The 19,426-nt window shown below is 38.7% G+C and overlaps 1 protein-coding gene across 1 annotated transcript in view; it reads left to right on the top strand.

The window, feature by feature from the left end:
* Window positions 1-18,881, top strand: part of SLC9A2 (solute carrier family 9 member A2) — a 32,968-nt gene extending 14,087 nt beyond the window's left edge. Inside the window, exons 4-12 of the mRNA XM_017818389.1 lie at window positions 3,365-3,582; window positions 5,012-5,214; window positions 7,810-7,899; window positions 9,141-9,211; window positions 10,582-10,743; window positions 11,319-11,415; window positions 12,316-12,447; window positions 14,295-14,385; window positions 16,413-18,881. Of these exons, the coding sequence (XP_017673878.1) occupies window positions 3,365-3,582; window positions 5,012-5,214; window positions 7,810-7,899; window positions 9,141-9,211; window positions 10,582-10,743; window positions 11,319-11,415; window positions 12,316-12,447; window positions 14,295-14,385; window positions 16,413-16,783 (1,435 nt within the window). The 3' untranslated portion in view covers window positions 16,784-18,881. The remainder of the gene's footprint in view (window positions 1-3,364; window positions 3,583-5,011; window positions 5,215-7,809; window positions 7,900-9,140; window positions 9,212-10,581; window positions 10,744-11,318; window positions 11,416-12,315; window positions 12,448-14,294; window positions 14,386-16,412) is intronic.
* Window positions 18,882-19,426: the final 545 nt, after the last annotated feature.

Below are 19,426 nucleotides of genomic sequence, written 5' to 3'. Positions count from 1 at the left end.
AATGCTGCATTTTCTGCTTACTAATTTTTCATAAAGGCTGTGAAGCAGCAGAACTATTACTGTAGGTTTCTTTCTTTCTTTTCCTTTTTTTTTTTTTTTTTTTGCAACAATTAGCAGGCTGAAAGGAACAAACATTGAAACTAAATTTAGTAGGTCAAGGAAACTTGAGGATTGAACCCGCTGGCCTAGTTTATTGCAGTCCTGAACGAAACTGTACTGTTTATACAGGGAGACTTTTATTCTTCAGAAGTACAGAATGTTGCAGGTTAATTTCAATTAACTGCTTTTCCCTTCCCCTTCTTGACCAAGGCAACTGCCTCAGGTCACAAAATTGGAGGCTAGAATTAATGTATGTGGATGAGAAATATAAAATAAAACTCATCTAAGTTTTGGCTTTGATTATCATGACAGTAAAATTTTAGTTTGTGAAGAACATAGTATAATAATGTACATAAAGTCTTGCATAAAGACATTGATTTTGTATTAAATTCTAACATTATATCCCCCTATAATTTTCAAACAAAAGAGACTTCAAGAGGTATTTTTTCTAATGTAAATAAGTACTCTGAAGAGATTGAAAGTGAGCAGTGATTAGCTGTGGAATATTACTTACCTGAAGAGTAACAAAGTACAGAGTACAGCACTATTTGTTTTAACATTGAACCAACTCCTAAGTTACTTGACACTAATTGAATGAATGCATAGTATAACTGAAAATAATAATATAAGAGTGTTGTCTGTTTAAATTCTAGTGTTTAAGTGTGGTAGGTGTTTTAAGTTACAGTTTGCAAAGATCCTGATTAATCTGGTGACAGATTCTTATCTATTTACAGTGTCTCCATTACCTCAGGATCCAAAAACAAACCCTGTCCAGAGCTTGTTTCCCTGCTCTCCATGCTGCAGGGCTTTCCTAAATTACTATAATCATGAAAATGATTTATTTTAAGAAGGTAATAAATAGTACTGAGTGTTTCGTTGTGCCTTTGATGCAGATCTGACAGCCCTAATGCTTCCGGGCACTGAGCTGCTGCTTTGAGACTCTGAAATGACTGTGGGTCTGGAAGTGGCTCTTTTGCAGCCCACCCACTGCCTTCTTGCTATTTTGCATTTGCTGCCCCTGCACTTGCCAGCTCCACTGTGTGTACCATCAGCGAGAGGTAGCCAGGATGAATCAGACTTGTTATGCTTGTGTAGATAAGCAGTGCACACACAGGAGAGCTGTCACAACCCATGGCATAACCTGAGGTATTTTTAGGTCTGTCAGTGCAGCTTGGGACTTGTAGAGAGCTGGTTTGCTACTGAGAAGGAGACTTATGGAGGGTCAAAGTATTAAGTACATTTGAGAGTATATTTGAGAAGATTTGCACATGTACTTTAGAGGTTGGTCACTGGAACTATGTGCAAACCGAGGAACCTGGGAGTGTTTTGACAGTTTCTGGGTTTGAGTATATGTCCTGACCAAGTCACTGCTTCTTGTCAGGACAAAATCCATGCATGGTCCAGGTCCTCTCCGTTTTCTTCCCGAGATACTCAGGCACATATGTTTGTGGGATCTCTTATAAGTCCCTAGTCTGGACAACTGTAAGATCATCATCAGTTTGTCAGTGCTGGCAAAAATGCAGGACTTCTCTTGTCCCAGCCACATGCTCAAACTAGAAAGGTTGCCTAAACCACCTGGCGTTTCAGGGAGGAAGCTTGCATGCTTCTGAAATCCACATTATATCTTCCACAGTGGATGCCATGTAACCAGGATGAGCTCTGCTTCCCAAGCAGCATGCTGCTTGTGGGCTATAGAGGATCTTTCTGTTCAAGACTATGATGAAATCAGCTGGCAATGAGGAGAGAGCAGGCATTTATTTCAGTACTAAATACAGATGGGAGTCTAGGATAGTCTTAGTGAGACTTTCCTTCTTAGCCTAGGAGTTTGCTTAGGGTTGGAGCTAGTTTTTGCATGGCAGTGGATATATTATTTTGTGCTGACTAGATTTGCCTCTCTGTCACCGAGTATAGGTGGACAAAAATGCAGAGTGAAAGCCAGGTTAGGTGTAGTTATGCTAGCAAACCCTCTCTGTAGAGAGGGTGCAGAGATCTGCAGTGGGATCTCTACAAAATGTGGGAGAGTTCACATTTTTCCAAAGAGATGCTAGCAAACCTGCCATCCTCCTCTACAAAAGAGAGAAGTGTAGAGATCTCAGTAGGAAGAAGTATCCCCTGTGTTGGCAAATAATTAGAAACTGAAAACTTGGTTGAACTGGGATAAATAACTGTAGGACAAGTCCTTGTGGGCTGTATTCAGTAAGACAATGTAAATACACATCACTCTCTCTGTTTACATTTAGGGTACAGGGTTTGACTGAGAACCCACACATGGGTATGTATAGTGTTTTTAACTGGGAAATCAGAGAAGACATGTTTTTGCCCTAGACAGTAGAACCAGGAATGACAGCTGTTTCACAATGTATCTGGCCTTAGTTGCCACCCTGATAATTACTGTTCAGGCTGTGCTTCCCTACACTGAGGCACCACCTTGAGGTTATCCTCCAGCCAGCTCTGCTAACTACCCTTAAACTTGTAAATTTGTATCTGAGTGGTTCTCAGCCATCCCTATACCATGGACAACCATACTGAGCAAGTGATACCATTCTTCGCTCTTTCTGCGGATTAACAAACTCTGTTTACTAACACAGAAAATGGACATGTAGGAGTACTTACAGTAAGCCTTTTCTCTCATGTTTCAGCTGAGATGCCCATTTTATCCATTTGTAGGTACTTTAAATGTGCAACAGCACCTGTATGATTTCTGGTGGTGTTTTTCCCCTATTCAGCCCTTTGTGCAGGCAAAGCAAGCAGTGGTTTAAAGTGGTGAAGGGTAACAAATTGTAGCCTTGCTGCTTGCTTTGCCTGGAAAGAGTAGCTGGCTACTGTCACTGCCACTGAGGTGGGACAACTGCTGGTAGGGAAGGAGGGAAGTCCTGCCCTGCCCCTGCAGTTGCCATCCTGTCTGATGTCCCTCAGCAGCAATAGATGCAGCAAATCCTGTTTTTTAGGGCTGTCCCTGTCTCTCCTCATCCCTGCCTCTTTCAAAACAGAGTCTGAGTGACCACTGAACGGATTATGTGCATTTAGTATATGACAAAAGTATCCATGTACTGATGTCTTCTCAGAAAACTCTACAGTGCAGAAAAAATAATCATGTGCCCAAAATTGTAGGTTCACCAAGCCTATATATTTGAGATTGGTTATGGAGCAAGTTATGCTTTGCATTTTAAAGGGAACTATGGAAAAGTGAATAATATTATGTAGATATGAAAGATGCTAAAAAAAAATAAAGCAAGTGAAATATGGGATAATGTTTGCCTTTCAGGATCACAGCTTGTGCCATGACCATGAATAAATATGTGGAGGAAAATGTTTCTCAAAAATCCTATACGACAATAAAATATTTCATGAAGATGCTAAGCAGTGTCAGTGAGACCTTAATCTTCATCTTCATGGGAGTGTCTACAGTTGGGAAGAACCATGAGTGGAACTGGGCCTTTGTTAGCTTCACCCTCCTTTTCTGTTTAATCTGGAGGGCACTGGGTAAGCAAGTCTCAGACTATGGGTCTGTATTCTTTGCAAGTGAAATGTTTTACCTTTTGTCAAATAGAGAATGCCAGAACTTAAAGTCCCATCATGAATGGTGGAATGGAAGTAATATTTGTAATATGTCCTATATTGCAGGGTCAGTTTCCACCTTCTCCCAAAATGGAACCTAAAAATCAGTTTTGCCCTGATCCTGCCCATTTAAAGTGAGAGGCACTCTGCTTGTTAATCAGAATACATGTATTTAAGTAAACATTATTTACAAATAAGCAAATTCTGCTTAAAAGAATTAGATGTAGTACAGCAGCTAAACAGGCTGAGAGTTATGTTTTTTTTAAAGTTTATATTTACTAGCTTTAGGATTTTCCCAGTCATTGGCATAATTAGTACCAAAACAGGAAATGCTGTAGTTTATGTATATATATAAGTTTAAGTGTGTATATATATATATATATATATATAAGTTGAGGGGTATAATAAATAAATAAATGTGTATCTCTCTCTATATATATGAAACTGCTTCATCCCTCCTGAGTTTACAGTACTAGCTGTTTTTCTTTTACCTGGAGACCTAAGTGCAGGGCAGGCTTGTGGGTCTTAAACTTGCTCTTCTCCCAAACTTCATCTGTAATGATTCAGTCCTTCCACGTGTAAAGGTTGCTCATGCTCTGATCTGCCTCTGCACCCTTATTTCCAGCTCCCAAGTCTCCTTCCCAGAGCAGAAATCTGGGCTATTTTTCTACTGCACCTGCAAACCCACAATTAATACCTTATGCTGAAAAGCAGCCAAGCAGTCTGACTGCTGCCCGGCTCCTGCCCCCCATGCTTGCTCCCTTCACCTGCCTTTATACCTTTACTTCAGTCTGCCGCATCCCTGGAGCCTTTGCCTATAGTACAGCAGCATGCACTGGCATCTTCTTCCCCCATCCCCACTCCTGCATCCTTCCTGTCTGTGTGAGTAAAATTGAGTGAATAGGAGTTTGCAGGGTTCAAAGCTCAGATTAATGGAGGTGACAAGCCAAAATGTTCAAAATCACCTCAAATCCTATTAAAAAGCAACTAGCAGTCTTGGTCTATAGTGACACAGAGAATTATTGCTGTTCTAGAAGTGCAGAATCCAGCAGATAGCTGTCTTGTGGAGATCAATTAGCTGCTTCAGGTCATAAATTCACCTGACCTGAGGTGGTTAGCTCACTAAATATGTTTAAGATGATGCTCCCTAGGCTTTTGTAATTATTCTTCCATGGTGTGCTCAAGTTGCTAAGTAATATTTCATTTCTTCAATATTATATGTTGGAGAAGCAAATAAAAGGTAAGAAGCACATAAAAGTGGTTTTGAACAAATATTATCATCATGGGCTATTTCTGTGTAACCTAAGTTCCCTTTTTTTTCCCTCCTCCTTGTATTTATGTTCTTTTCCCTCAGGTGTTTTTGTTCTGACTCAGATCATTAATGTGTTCCGGACAATACCTCTCACTTTTAAGGACCAATTTATTATCGCCTATGGAGGCCTCCGAGGAGCTATTTGTTTTTCGCTTGTATTTCTGCTTCCTCCTGCTGTGTTTCCCAGGAAGAAATTGTTCATCACTGCTGTTATTGTGGTGATATTCTTTACTGTTTTCATTCAGGTAGTACCTCTTATCTTCTGGGCTCCTTCTTTCTCAGACAGGTTACAAATAAGCAATGGGTAGACAAACAAATGTTCTAACTTACTGGAAGGAACATATTTGAAGGTATTCTCCATAGTCATAGTTTAAAAAAAATTTCTATCCATACCACAGGCAGGTAGCAAAAGTATGCTTGATATTAAGTACTTATACTAACATATAAGTAGTATTAAGTATTTAAGACCTCGTGAGGTTGAAAGAGAGATAAAAGATATTCTGGGTACAGCTCCAGCACTAATTCCTTTTTTTAGAATGTTTAAATTTGTGCATTTACTTGGGAGTTCAGTGTTGGATACAGTGCACAGTGAGCAGGGAAAGGAAGACACTGAGGGCCTGGACAGGTGAACTGGAGTCTGAGTGTTGGCAAGTGATGCTGCAAACCAGCTGGACATCGCTACAAAAGCACCAGGTGTGCAGAGGAATGTGAACTTGTCTCTGATGACCAGCTGGCCTTGGAGGCCTGGATAAGAGTGGCCAAGAGACAGGGAAGAGACTGAAATCTGGAAAGTGTAGAGGCAGCCAACTCTGTCAAATAAGCATGTCAGACTAGTTATTAGAGCAGTGAGAGAGATGTGAATGGCTATTAATGAAATTTCATGTCTGTGGGAAAAATATATATATAAATATTTTTACCCTGCCTTTTGCGTGGATTAAGGTGCTGTGGGAAGTAGCAAGTATCTGTGCTGATGCTTGTGAAAGAGTCCATTAGTTGACTTTAGCTGTGAAAACTGATTTTGAAGGGTAGAATAATTTAAAATTTGTAGACAAATGGAATGTGTTATGAAATGCCACGTGTTTTACCAAAGGAAAACCTGATGTTATTCTTTGATAAGGCAATTTATTTTCTAGAGTAAGCTCGTCTGACTGGATTATTGCAAATCGTTGGGGAGGGGGCTACACAGGAGATTGTTAGTGTAACTACTCGTTAAACTGAGGTTTAGATTGACATTAGGATGACTGTAAAGTAAACGAGGAAGGAGCTGATGGTCTCTCCTATAAATGGAAATAGAAGCTTATGGTCCTTTGGGTCAGAAAGGACCTCTGGAGGTCTCTAGTCCAACACTGTGCCCAAAGCAAGGCCACCTTCAAAGCTAGATCATGTTACTCAGGGCCATGTCAAGTTGAGTTCGGAATATCTCTGTGGATTGAGATACCCCAGCCTCTCTGGGCACCTGCTCAAGTTTTCAACCACCCTGGCCAGATAATAGGCCGATGAGATGATATTAATGGAATTCCTCAAGGATGGTTCCTGAGGATGGTTTTCTTTAATATTCTTGTTATTGACCATGGCACATAAATGTAGGAGTTTTTGTTGCTGATTGTTTCTTGATGACAGACTTTGAAAAGTGTTCTTAGGGTGACAGTGAGATAAAAGTATCCTGTAGAAAGAATTGAGGGCCAATATGATAGAAACAGAATGAAACTGAACAGTAATAAAGTGCAAACGTGTTCTTGCTAGGACTTTCTTACTAGGAATTTCTCTTATGAAATGGGAACCTTTGGAAAAAATTAGAAAGGGAAAAAGACACAGGTGTACTAGTTGGTAATGGGCTAGATTTTAAGTCAACACTGCAGTGGGAACAGAAGAAAGGCAAATCTAATCTTAAGACATACTGATACAGGTGTTTCCATCAGAGCATAGTGTTGTGTTCTGGAGTGACCACAGGACTGGTAAGTCTGTCACGTGAAAAGAGACCAGGATGCCTTGGCCTTAGCAAAATGAAGGAGAAGAGGGACTATAATTACTGTTTATACGAGGGAGTGAACACAGTTTAAACTAAAAAGACAAATGCTGGCACAAGAACAAAGTGGTACACAGTGACCATGATGCAATTAAGATGCAGCTTTCTAATTATCAGAACAATAAGGTTCAGGATGAGTGTTCCATTATGAGCAATGGGGCAAAGAAACCTAACTACTTTTAAGATAAAACGTGATTCATTTACAAAAAGAAATGTGACCTGGTTGTCTGGGATAGTAGGGACTGATCTCAACACCACAAAAGATTAATTCCTCTCCCCTGTGCCACTGTGCCTATACAAGTAAACAAATTATGTCAATTCTTCCACAAATAAGTATTCAAAACCATTATATCATTCTGTGATAGCCAAAAATTTTGTTATTTCTCTGAGAATAGTCAGGCAAGGCATGTTTACAAAAAGCCTTAATGTCATACTCTTAAAGAGCAATTTTAGTATTAATGCTGACGTATCTTTGACTACCTGTTTTGGAAGTAGTCACTAAAAAAGAGGACTTTATATGTCCATTTTGAAATTATGGGGAATCTGTTTATTAATTCAGAAAACAAGTGAGTGTTTTTCTAACACAGAACTGGAAAAAAAAGTTTAAAAATCATATGGATGGGATAGATGGTGTATTCCTGATACGGTTTGTTAGGTTGACCCTCTAGTACTTCTTAGCTCTAGGGAACCCCTTCCTTCCTTCTCTTGCATTAATGGAGTCTGTATTGACAAGGGCTAATAGCTAAGTGCAATACCTGCTAATCAAAAGAGTGAATTCACGTTTATAGTTATTGTGTTCTCTTTTTCTTCACAGGGAATAACAATTCGCCCACTGGTGGAGTTTCTTGATGTCAAAAGGTCAAATAAAAAGCAACCTGCTGTCAGTGAAGAAATTTATAATAGGGTATGTTTCAGCTTAAGTATCATAGATGAAACCCTTGGGTAGATGAAATTCGTAGTCACCGTCAGTAAGACAAGGATTCAGCATACAGTATTATGGAGAGGCATGTGCTGTACTAGGTTTCTTTTTGATAGCTGTTATAAGAACAATAATTGTAAAGCTTATACTTAACCTTTGGCATTTACCGAAATTATCGTTACATATTATTATTTTGGAATCTTCACTTTCTTAATAGTTCAACTCTTGAAGTAAATTAATTTTCTGTAGTTTGTTTCACATATGAGATACATGTTATTTTATAATTTAGCTACACTGGAAAACCCTTGGCAATTTAATTGTATTGCATTTGAGTTAATCTAATTAAACAAAGGCAAATTTCTCTTAAACACTTACTTAACTCTTACATCATCAGCCTTTTAATGGATTTGTGTTTGCTATGTGTGTGTCTCCAATTGTTGCAGATTATTAGCCATGCATGTACTTGAATGTATTTCTCCTTGCAGCGTGCCTATGGCAAGTGGTTTGAAATTTCAAAAATGAGGAATAGCAAGGCCCACATTTAGGAAGGAAGTCAGTCTAGGCATCTAGAGAGACACTACTGAGAGACCTCTACTATGGTTCTTGAATTAAGAGCAAACATGCTGCCTCTGGGATCAAGTGAGATCTCAGCTGAACTGATTCAGTTTTTATCATTCATAATAGACTGAGGAAAAATGTATTTCTAATATTAGGTGAACAGGATGCTTTAAGTTGAGGCTAGACCACAGTTCCCTAAAAGAGGAGCTTAGGACCTGATGTTGGCTCTCTCAGTTCTGTCCTGTGCATCCTGAGGGGCTGACGTGGGAAACTTCTTCCTACTCAGACTCTCTTCTCCACAAAATCATATTTGCTTCACTGTCAGGCCTGGGGAAGTCTCCCAGGCATAGCACACAGTGGTTAAGGAATTTCAAATAAGTGAAAATATGGTAAAAAACTTTAGTTTCATGCAGCAGCTGAGAAGGATGGACATTGAGGAAATTAGCAACTAACTTCTGTCCTTTTGGGGCTGTGAACTAAGGAAGCTCCAGGAGAACAAAACAGATTCTGTCTCTGAGCTTGGTTGAACTGCATTTGGTAAAATGGAAGCATTGTCCTGAATTGTGACTACATGTTTCTGTTTTAAAGTAAGTTGGAAACTAGTAATATCTAAGAGTAAGCCTAGTGATGTCTATAAGTTTATGTAATGAACCAATGTTTTCCTTTAGTTCTTTGACCATGTGAAGACTGGAATTGAAGATGTATGTGGACACTGGGGTCACAACTTTTGGAGAGATAAGTAAGTGGCATTTAAAACTCTTTGTTATACAGGAGAGGCTGAAATGGCTCAGTAGCAAGAAACAAACGCTGTTGGGCATCATATTTAATTTTCAGCATTTATTCTTGAAAGCGGATGGTTGTTTTTAGAACATGTGGGTTTCAGAGGAAAAGCAGCAGAACAATGTCTTTTTAACTAAACCACAAGCAAGTAGAACAAAATCTCCAGCTGGGAAGAAAGGCAGCCCTCTGATCCCAGGGTAAAGTATGGTAACTTCTGAGTGTGCATGTCCTCTCCCTGTTTCTGACTATTTCAGAGAATTTCCTGTGTGTCTAGTGAGCCTTTCATCCCATCCAGCTCTCCTGCTGCAAATTGTATGGCTTAGCAGTGTTAAGTGAGAGGTTAGTTCCCTGTTTGATGGTAATCATACAAAAGCTATTGGACTTCCTCTAGAAAGATCAAGGCAGTAGCAGGCATGAGGTGCCTAATGTCAGGCAACTCCACAGTTCTTGATGGTATTATTTAAGACTTAGTGTCAGCGAAGAAGATCACCCCTGGCAATACCTGAATAATTCATACTTTAGCTGCTGAGTCATCATCATCATTGGTTTGGATCTAATTCCCTTTTCTCAGAAACAACCTCTTTTAAAATGACACAAATTCTTTGGACCCAAAGCGTTGGCATCACTCACCCACCTTCTAGTCACTGGTCCAAGAAGAATTCAAGTGTTTTATACAAAGAGGAATGTCACCAGGAGGAAGGGCTGAGGAGAGGTCTCTCCAAATGATTTGGGGGAAACTCAGACATGAGTGATGGATACAACTGACATGGATACAAGTGACATGGATACAACTTTTCTTTACTCAGCCTGATTCTCCTCTAACCTGTGTGAGATCTCTGACAAACAAAATCCCCCATTCTGTAACCAATATTTTTTCAGTAAGCAACCAAGAGGGTCGCAGTTAGCTTTAAAGGAAGGGAGAACTTCCAAAGTTTTACAAGAACAGGCTAAAATTTCAAAGAAAAAGCAGTCGGTGCAAATTTAGACCTTTTATTTGTTATTACAGTAAATATTTAATGTTCTCTTTGTCTTGAGGAAAATGGAGAATTAAAAATAATATTTTCTAATAACACAGAATACCTTAAAGTTAAAAGTTGCTGCTATGGAGACTGTCCGCTACCATATTAACAAAAACACATGTTAAAACTATCTATCTGAAGTAAACATGAAATTAATGCTTTCTTATGTTACTTAGCATGGGTTGTTAATATGAACAGACACATTCCCAGAGAATAAACTCCTTTAAAGTTGCATTATGTAAAGCATACTGGCTTTCTTAACTACGTGCAGTAAAAATTAACTGGTTGGGCTGGTTTGCCTCATGTACAGGTTTAAAAAGTTTGACAATAAATACCTGCGAAGACTTCTAATCCGTGAGAACCAGCCTAAATCCAGCATTGTTTCTTTATACAAGAAGCTAGAAATCAAGCATGCCATCGAAATGGCAGAGAGTGGAATGATAAGCAAGGTCCCTTCATCGGGGTCTCTCAGGTAAGCAAGAGATACCGTGATGACCAAGCGTTTCCTCTGGGTCTCATAATTTATTTCACAGCCCGGTCTGTACGCAGTGTAATCACTTTGACATAAGACACTTTGTGTCTGAATGTCACCAGAACAGTAAGAGGATGTGAAACAAGACCATTTTCTCTGTTGCTCGCTTGGTGAGCTGTACTCTTCTGGAATCTGTAGTTTTACCAGGATAGCTGCTCACGGAACATTGATTTGCCATTTAGAAGGGAGCTGGTCTTGAACATGTGCCTGCCCATCTGCTCAGAATAGCTACAGGGGAAGCCTGAGGGGCATTTTGAAAAGTACCTAAATCGCACTTACAATTTAATGTAATTTATATCACATTTTGGAGACTCAGTTTTGTGTCTTACCACTGACTCAAATCAAGATTTCATTTCTCCATGTTACGTTTTCACCTGTTCCTCGGTTGTTTTGAAGTGTTGTTTCCAACTCTAACAAAGGAAATAGTTAAAATGTAACTCCCGGTCATAAATACAAAAACAATCTTTTTCTCTCTCTCTCTTTCATCTGCTTTTTTTTTTTTCATCCTACAACAGTGAATATCATGAAGGAAAGATAAAGCCACTTTCTCCCACTGAAATGGAAAACATGCGGGAAATATTAACAAAGAATCTCTACCAAATACGACATCGAGTAAGGATGAAGTTTTGCATTCTTAAATATCCCACTGGTCTTTGAATATGCTGATTATCTTCCTAACATATCTTTGGGCTAGTACATCTGCTCTACCACAGAATAATAATTAATGCTCTTATTTACCTCTGTTGCCTTGAATCCATGTCCTATCATATGTACAGTAGCATATCCATACTCCTTAGTGTAAATAGCTTACTTGATCTTATACTACTGATAAAGCTTAATGTTTTTGTCATATTACCTCCAATATATGTATGGTATTAAAATAGGATCATAGGTGCAAATTCAACCCAACACTGTCCACTTATATCAATATTTTGGTCACTCCTTGATATGGGATTAGATTTCCTATTTGCCTACAGTTGTGAAGTTGTTTGTATTAAGAGCAGAGGTGATGAGCTGGAAAAATAGTGAACTAAAAGCAAAAGGACGTTTCACATTTACCCTCCTGCGGCTAAGTAGTTTGAATGCCTGAGCCTTTGGAAAACATTCAAAAATGGAGCAAGCTTCAGCTTGCTGGAGGTAAAAATGACTTCCCCTTAGGTGACTCATCACTTTCAAATATGCATCCTTGACATACTGACCGAGCTTCTACAGTGTGCGGGTGAACACTGTATTAAGCCAGCTTTTTCCATTTTCTCTTTCATTATAAATATCAGCAGGTTAAATAAAAAACAAAGCAGCAAATGAAACAAGTGATGGTGAAGCAGATGACTAAAAAAGTGCTGGCATAATTACTCTTCTTGTTCTTAATCATCTGCAATATGATTTTGTTCACAAGGATTTACGATGCTTATGAAAACATTAAAAGCAAAAAGCCTGTTTTGCCCTGTTCATATAGTTCAACACATTTGTCATCATGCTTTTCAGGCTGTGATCACTGCTTTTGTATTTCAGACAATGTCCTACAACCGACATAGCCTGGCTGCAGATGCAAACGAAAAGCAGGCCAAAGAAATTCTGATCCGTCGCCGGCACAGCCTCAGGGAGAGCCTGAGGAAAACAAACAGCCTGTCAAGAGAAAGACCGGTACTTGCATTTTATTTCTTTTTTTTTATGTAGAAAGCAGTTCTTTGTAGCTAATTGTCATGCAGAAAAAAAATCTTCTGACATGCAGAAAAAAAAAATCCTGAATTTGGAAGACAACTATACATATAATGTCACCCTTCCACCTTGAGTTGCACACATTTGTGGGCCCCTTATTTGTGTTGACCACTTCAGCAAAGCTTCAGTCTTGTAGAGTGTGATATGAAAATGGGATCTGATGACATAATTTTATCTTAGAGGAGCTGAACAGGCTCTGTACACAATGTACTTCTAAGGTCAGTATTCTCTATGAGTGTTTTGATGATGTGTGGATAGTTGAGGTAAAAATTACTTTAAAATAGAAAAACTATTTACAGTATGCTCCAAAATATGGGAAAGAGAGCTTTTAATTGAGTTAGTCAGAGTGAACTCTTCACTTGAAAAATGGTGTAGTAGTCATAAAATATAGTCAGGACTTCAGGTTTTGACACAGAATAGAGACATCTCTTCTACCTACAAGAACTGCTGTGGCAGGATAATATTTGGCTCTCTGAGGCAATCCTGCAATACCCACACCGTAAACTTCTGACCATATTTGAATGGAGAATGCTGAATCAGCAGGGAAGCTGATCCTCCAAATCATATCAGGTATCAAGGAAATTAACCATCCTATAAATATGTATTTTCATGTTACAGGAATACTTAGTGACTGTTGTCTTAATGGATACAGTTGTCCATCAGCTGAAGCTGGAATAATGCCTCCAAAATTGCTGTATCTCATTACCAGGGCTGCTGTGGTGTTAATTGTGACAATAAGACTGTTTCTGAATGATTTCTTCCCTCTCAACCACAATTATGTATGTTGTCTTTGTCATACAAATACATGATTTCTAGGTGGAATAATGAGGAGACTCATCATGATTTTTGTGTCAGGGCGAGAAACAGGGTGACTTACAACTTTTTAAAACGCACAGGCTGTAATTTTAAAAATAATTATTCATACATAAATCCACCACAGAGGGAAGAGGAAAAAGAGAAAAGAGAGGAAAAGAAATAAAACCCGAAGAGGAAAAATATCTCACAGAAAATACATTTCCTATCAGGTTCGCTTTGAGTGTGCCACAATGAATGGTACAATCAGAGGATAAAGTTTTTAAAAAATCTTTGTAACAAATTTAAGAAAGGATGTCCTTGAGAAACTTGAATTTTAAAAAAAGCAACTTGTCCTGGAAAGTACCTCTCATGTTTCAGGAAGTATGAGGTGTTCTCTGCTCCCTGGGTCTTTAAAGCTTATTCTGAGGAAAACAAGGATTTTATGCCCTGAACTGGTAAATGATCACGCTAGTTCCTAACTTCCCCATCAACTTCAGTGTGACTAGTCAACTGTATAAAGTCATTTATATGTATAAAGCACTTGCAGAATCAGAACACAGATTACTGCTTGTGCCCAAGCTTCAGTCTCAACCAAATTTTTGCAGCTGACTAATAAAAAGTTTCTAACATGGAGCTGCATGAATTGCCATGCTTGCAGTGTTTGCCTTCCTTAGGAAAACCTGTACAGACAAGGTTGAAGTTAGAGACCATATATTTATTAACTCTGATCTCAGAGGGGCATATCACTAGGCTTTCATTTGATTAAGCTGTTTGAGATTACACAGTCTTTGCCTTAGTTAGCACAGCAGTCAGCATTGAGCGTGTAGTAAAAGATCACATATTAGCTAATCCCAAACTACTCCCCAGCCCTTTAGCTACATAAACCCGTTCAAGCCTCAGATGTGTATCTTAACACACATTATGCAGCTACACTAGTCTGCAGTAACTTAACATTTTTTGTATTTCTTCACACGCAGGCTGCTGCAAATACAAAAAGATTCCTTTCACTTCCTAAAAATACTAAACTCCCAGAGAAACTACGAGTGAGAAATAAAACGTCTTCCAGAGGTAATGAAAAATTTTCTGCTGTCTCTTACTGTGCTGCAGTCATTTTGCATATATAGAAGGAAAGTTTTTCCAGGAATGATTTAGAGAAATCAGAATATTAGAGCATTAAAAGCAGTGGGTCCTAAAGCAGGAATTTGAGTGTAGAGAAATGCCCTGGACAGCAGCATTTTGTGGGGTTTCTCACTTCCTATTCTATAGTGGCATAGTCCTCCCAGCACATCTCCTCATGTGAGCAAGCAGCAGCCTGAAACACTTCTGCACCAGGAACACTGCTATGGCTCATTCTCCTTGCCTTTATTCCATAATGTCCAGATATCCCTCTTGGATTGTGAGGCTATATGGTTTCTTTTCTCACTGGGGTCAGGGAAGAGGACACTGCTCTGAGAACCAAAACAGAGAGGAGAATGAGAACGTGAGGTCTGGTTTATTGTTCTCGTGAAGAACTTCTCAGAATGCTCTGGGTTACAAACGAATTGTTAATTTTTCCCCGCTGCATAAACTCACAAATGTTTTATATTGGAGTTCTTGAATTCTAACAAAAAAATTAAAAACAAAATCTGGAGGAAGACAGTTATTAGATGGGAAAACTTTGCCCAATTCTGTATATTACTTTTGATTATTACTGGTTGCATTACCATGCTTATACCGTGCTCAGGAGCATTTCCTTTCATGACAAGCTACCATCAAGATCTCTTGCTGGGAAGATTAAATCTCTGCAAAGTTACTAAATGTTCTGATCTCCACCCTAATTAGTTTTCCACCCTTCCTGGTTAATTTAGCAATAGAGCATGGTTTTGTCTTTTAATAATTACATCTTTGCTCTCCTGAATGTAGGATGCCTTTTATTCTGTAGTTATGTCTGCAGAGGTCACCTACCGTCATCTAGAATTAGAGAGAAAATGTGCCTCCAGATTATTCAGTTGTCAAAAAATATATTATTTGACATATTTAGGAGGGGAAAAGCCTGAAAACACAGTCTGATGAAGACCTTCCTTGATATATAATTATCTGGGTGAATGGACAATTACATGGTCATATATTTTGTTGACTCCTTCTTCACCTTTTTAAAAGAAATAACATGAAGGCTCCTAATGGAAGTTGTTATTATGACAGTTGCACAATACACAGTTCTTTACTTTGATATATTTAAAATATCATTTCTGACTTAAGTGTAAGAACTAATCAGAGGCATTCATAACTTATTGTTAAAATAACTATCAAATTACTAAAATGTGAAAGTTTTGATGAAGATGTTAATTCATTTTAAAGAAATCTGCTGAGAAGAAATATATGCACATGTGCACATCCAGGCAATCTCCAGCTTGGTTTACCTGGTAGTGATCATCTATGAGCATTCCCTAAACAATCATGCCAGCTTTCCCTTGGCCATTTTCTACCCTGCTGTGAGCAGGAGAAATAGTCTGCACCACTTGCAACCTGTAAGATTTGCCCTGTGGATTTTCTTTCATGTCTGACATTCAGGCATATTAAGGATAGGATGTTTCCTCCCACCTATACATTGACCTTGAAAGATCCTTTGCTTGGTATTGGTGCTCCTTTTCCAGTCACATTTCTAGAGCCCCTGTACACGTTATGGTCTGGAAATGCCTCTCAGTTTAGATTTCTTGGGATATGAGGGTAAGAAATCTAAGTTTTGTATCCTGCTTGGATGTAAGCAAGGAATAGACCCTAAGTACCTCAGAAAAAGACAGGTTTTCCAGGTTCAGAGCCAGAACTGGGGAAATGTCAATTTAAACAAGGACACACTTGGCAATCAAGGAGCAGCTGAGTGAGGCCTTTCTAAAAATCACAGTTTTGAGGGGAGAGGTGTTTGTAAGTCAGATCTGTTCTCTATACTGGTGGAATTAAGAGGCTGTTGTTACTGGGTCTAATCAGAAAGCACCAAATTTAGGAAATAGAGGGAAACTTTTTTCTATGGCTACTAATGCTCAGTATGCTGTTATTTGAATATTCCTGAAACAGTTATATTCTGCACTTAAAATTTTAATTTTGTTTTCAATTAACAGTGGGTGACAGCAGTGACTCTGAGTTGGATGCCGCTACTACAGTGCTCAATCTAAGACCCAGAGCAGGGAAAATCTTGAGAGACCAGAGACTGAGACAGCAGAGGCCACTGCCTGAGTTTAGGGTGGAGTGGAAGAATGAAGTTGATGGAAGCCAGGATGGACGAGGAGAGCAGCAAGAACCAAGCACCTTGCCTCAGCCGTCCATTGGGTTCAGGCAGCCACTGCTCACAAGACCAAGATTTGGCACTTTAAGCAGGGAAGATCTGACTGCAGACCATGGGCCAGCAAGACCTATGCCACCACCACGGTTAGTTAGGCAGGCATCGCAAGGGGAAAGGCAGAGAAATAAGCCTGAGAACCAGCCGTACTGAACACAGCCAAAAGAGAACTATTGCTAATAAGTCATGAACATACTGAATTAGAATTCTACACTATCTGATCAGACTGCAGGATCCATTAAAATAACCAAACAAGCCTCAATTTGGGTCTAACCACTTCCATTTGAGTAAAGTCAATGCCTTTAACTAAGTGAAAGGAATACTGGAACAATTGCAAAGCTGAAGACATTAAAAAGAATCATCTCTTTTATAAATAACTTATAGCAATGCTTTAATTTAATTTATTTCCACTATTAAGATATATGGAAATGTGCCTTATCGCCTTGTGGAACCAAGTCATGGAAGTTCAATACCTAGTTATCCATTGAAAATCATTGTTGAAAGTCCAGCGATGAATGGATTCTTAAAAAAAAAAAGTGTATCATTTCATATTTTATTTATAACCAATAATACTTGTTTTAACCAGAGCTTTAGTATGAGTAACACTGAAAATTGCACAATGCACCTATCATATAGACTTCTAAAGAAGAATAAATATATTCCTGAAGCCTAGTTTGTTCGAGGACCTGTGATGCAGAAAAAGAGGAAGAAGAGAAGGAACGAGCTGTAGGGGCAGAATTGCAAATATGGCTTATATAAAGGACTCGCAACAGAGACAAGACCTGAATAGCTTGAATTTTTACTTTCTGAATTTTTGGCAATATGTTACCTTTGAAAGGTACTAAGGATCACCAAAGAAAAACTGAATTACCTTGGCTTTCACTAATGTCAGCAGGAGCTGAGAGCAACTAGCGGGACACCAGAAGGCCTAAAAAAAAGAAAACTTCAAGTGGATAAATAATGTTCTTAATCAAAATTGCTTTTTGCACCTTAGTTTCTTGGTTGCAATGCGAATACAGCAGTAGAATAGTTACAGAGCACTGCACGTAGACAAAGAGAGCAGTCTCCTGTTTGAGTCAGGGACCACTGAGACTCAAGAAAGCTTGCTCACTCATGCTTGTGACCCTGGTCAACTTGTTTTACTTTTTGTTTCCTCATCTATAAAAGAGGAAAGATAATCTTTTCTTTGTCTGAGCTATGCACTCCAAGGAACAGAAATGTTCCATCTAATTTGTTTTTACAGAAAAGTAGCAGAGAGGGGCCCTGGAATCTGATGAAGTCACTGTGCACCTTAATAACATGGACTTCTTGATCCTAGTGTCAATGGCTGCCATTTGAAGGCATATGGGAAGGGAGGGTGCATTAAAATAAATGATACTCCTGTAGCTCTCAGGAATTTGCACTTTCTGTCCCACTTAATCTACGTACTAAGCTTGCATTAGCACAGATACACATTTCAGCACAATGCAGAAATCATTCTACTTGTTACAGCATTGATAACTGTCATTGAAGAATGTACACTGTGAAATCATAACTGTTCTCTTTCATTAGCACATTTCTAAATCTGTGGGCAATACGATTAATTTTTTTATTATTTAAGCTTGTTTTGAAAGAACTATTAAAAATCAGAGTTTTCTTTTAAAATCACAGGGTAGATTTCTTTCAAATGATTGTGGGTGGGGTTGATAAATGGGGATTTAAGTCTTTGCTTCTTCTAACAGCTTTTCCAAAATATTTATTTCATGTGTGTATTTGAAATATCAAACCTTCCTAAGCTCATTCCTTGGCACAGGTCTTTTATTCTTTTTTCCTCTGTTCCAGCTATGGAAGTTTCTGCTGTGTGGCACATGCAAAGTCTAAGCTGCAGAGGGATGGCTGTGTGAATGCTATAATCTCAGTCAAAAGCTGATAGCTATTCTCAACAAATGATTTTTGTGGAAATCAATACTTACCTGTCCTTTAATGATCATCTCTTGTTTGGAAATAAAATTGGGTTCAGACAAAGCCAGCAAGTTTTAAAAACAAATTTAAATTTGTATTTCAACAGGAAAGTATGTTTCATCAGTAAAATACCCAGTGAATGCTCTGTCACTGCATTATTGGGATCATGTTTAAGTAAGAAAAAAGCCTCGAGTTTGGATTTCAGTTTTGAGACATCCTCCTTGCAGATCAGAATGCTTATATTAGGTGTTTTATATCAGGCCCATCTGAAATCTAACAAAATTAATAAATGTGAAATGTTGCACATAGACATTTAGTTTACTCTCTGTGGAGTTTTCTCATCCATATGCTGGTAATGACCAAGCATTTGGCTTCTATGTGGGGAAAGCTGCCTTTTATTTTTTTTCAAATGGTCGTTATTTTTTATGGCACAATTTTAAATAATGAATGCAGGTTTCAGGAACCTTAATGCTATGCTGGTTGCCCATTAGTGCCGTGCATGCTCAGATCTTGGTACTTAAAGTGGTTGCCCCATAGTACAAGCACATCAAATTGAAGGTCGTTTTTATGAAATATGGTCTTAAACACTTGGTGCTTCAAAACATCATAGCATGTTGTTACCTTTCCAAATCACTTTAGAATCCACAGAATACAAGCATCAAGGCACATCTCCAGCATGGTTACACTGTGAAGCAGAATTGCAAATCTCCCGGGACTCTGTGTCCTTGCAAGTACTCTCTGCCTTCTTCACTCCTGCTCCTCCCACCCTTTTCAGGCTCTGTTCCACTACTGTTGAATCAGACCCTTGTCATCTCTGGAAACTGGTTTCCTGGGTGTTCTCTTATTCAGTAGCAA

Source organism: Lepidothrix coronata, unplaced genomic scaffold (genome assembly GCF_001604755.1).
Source record: "Lepidothrix coronata isolate B3197 unplaced genomic scaffold, Lepidothrix_coronata-1.0 Scaffold68, whole genome shotgun sequence".
Taxonomy (NCBI): Eukaryota; Metazoa; Chordata; class Aves; order Passeriformes; family Pipridae; genus Lepidothrix; species Lepidothrix coronata.
Note: the sequence above shows the minus strand (reverse complement) of the source record. Positions and strands in the feature narration are given on the sequence as shown.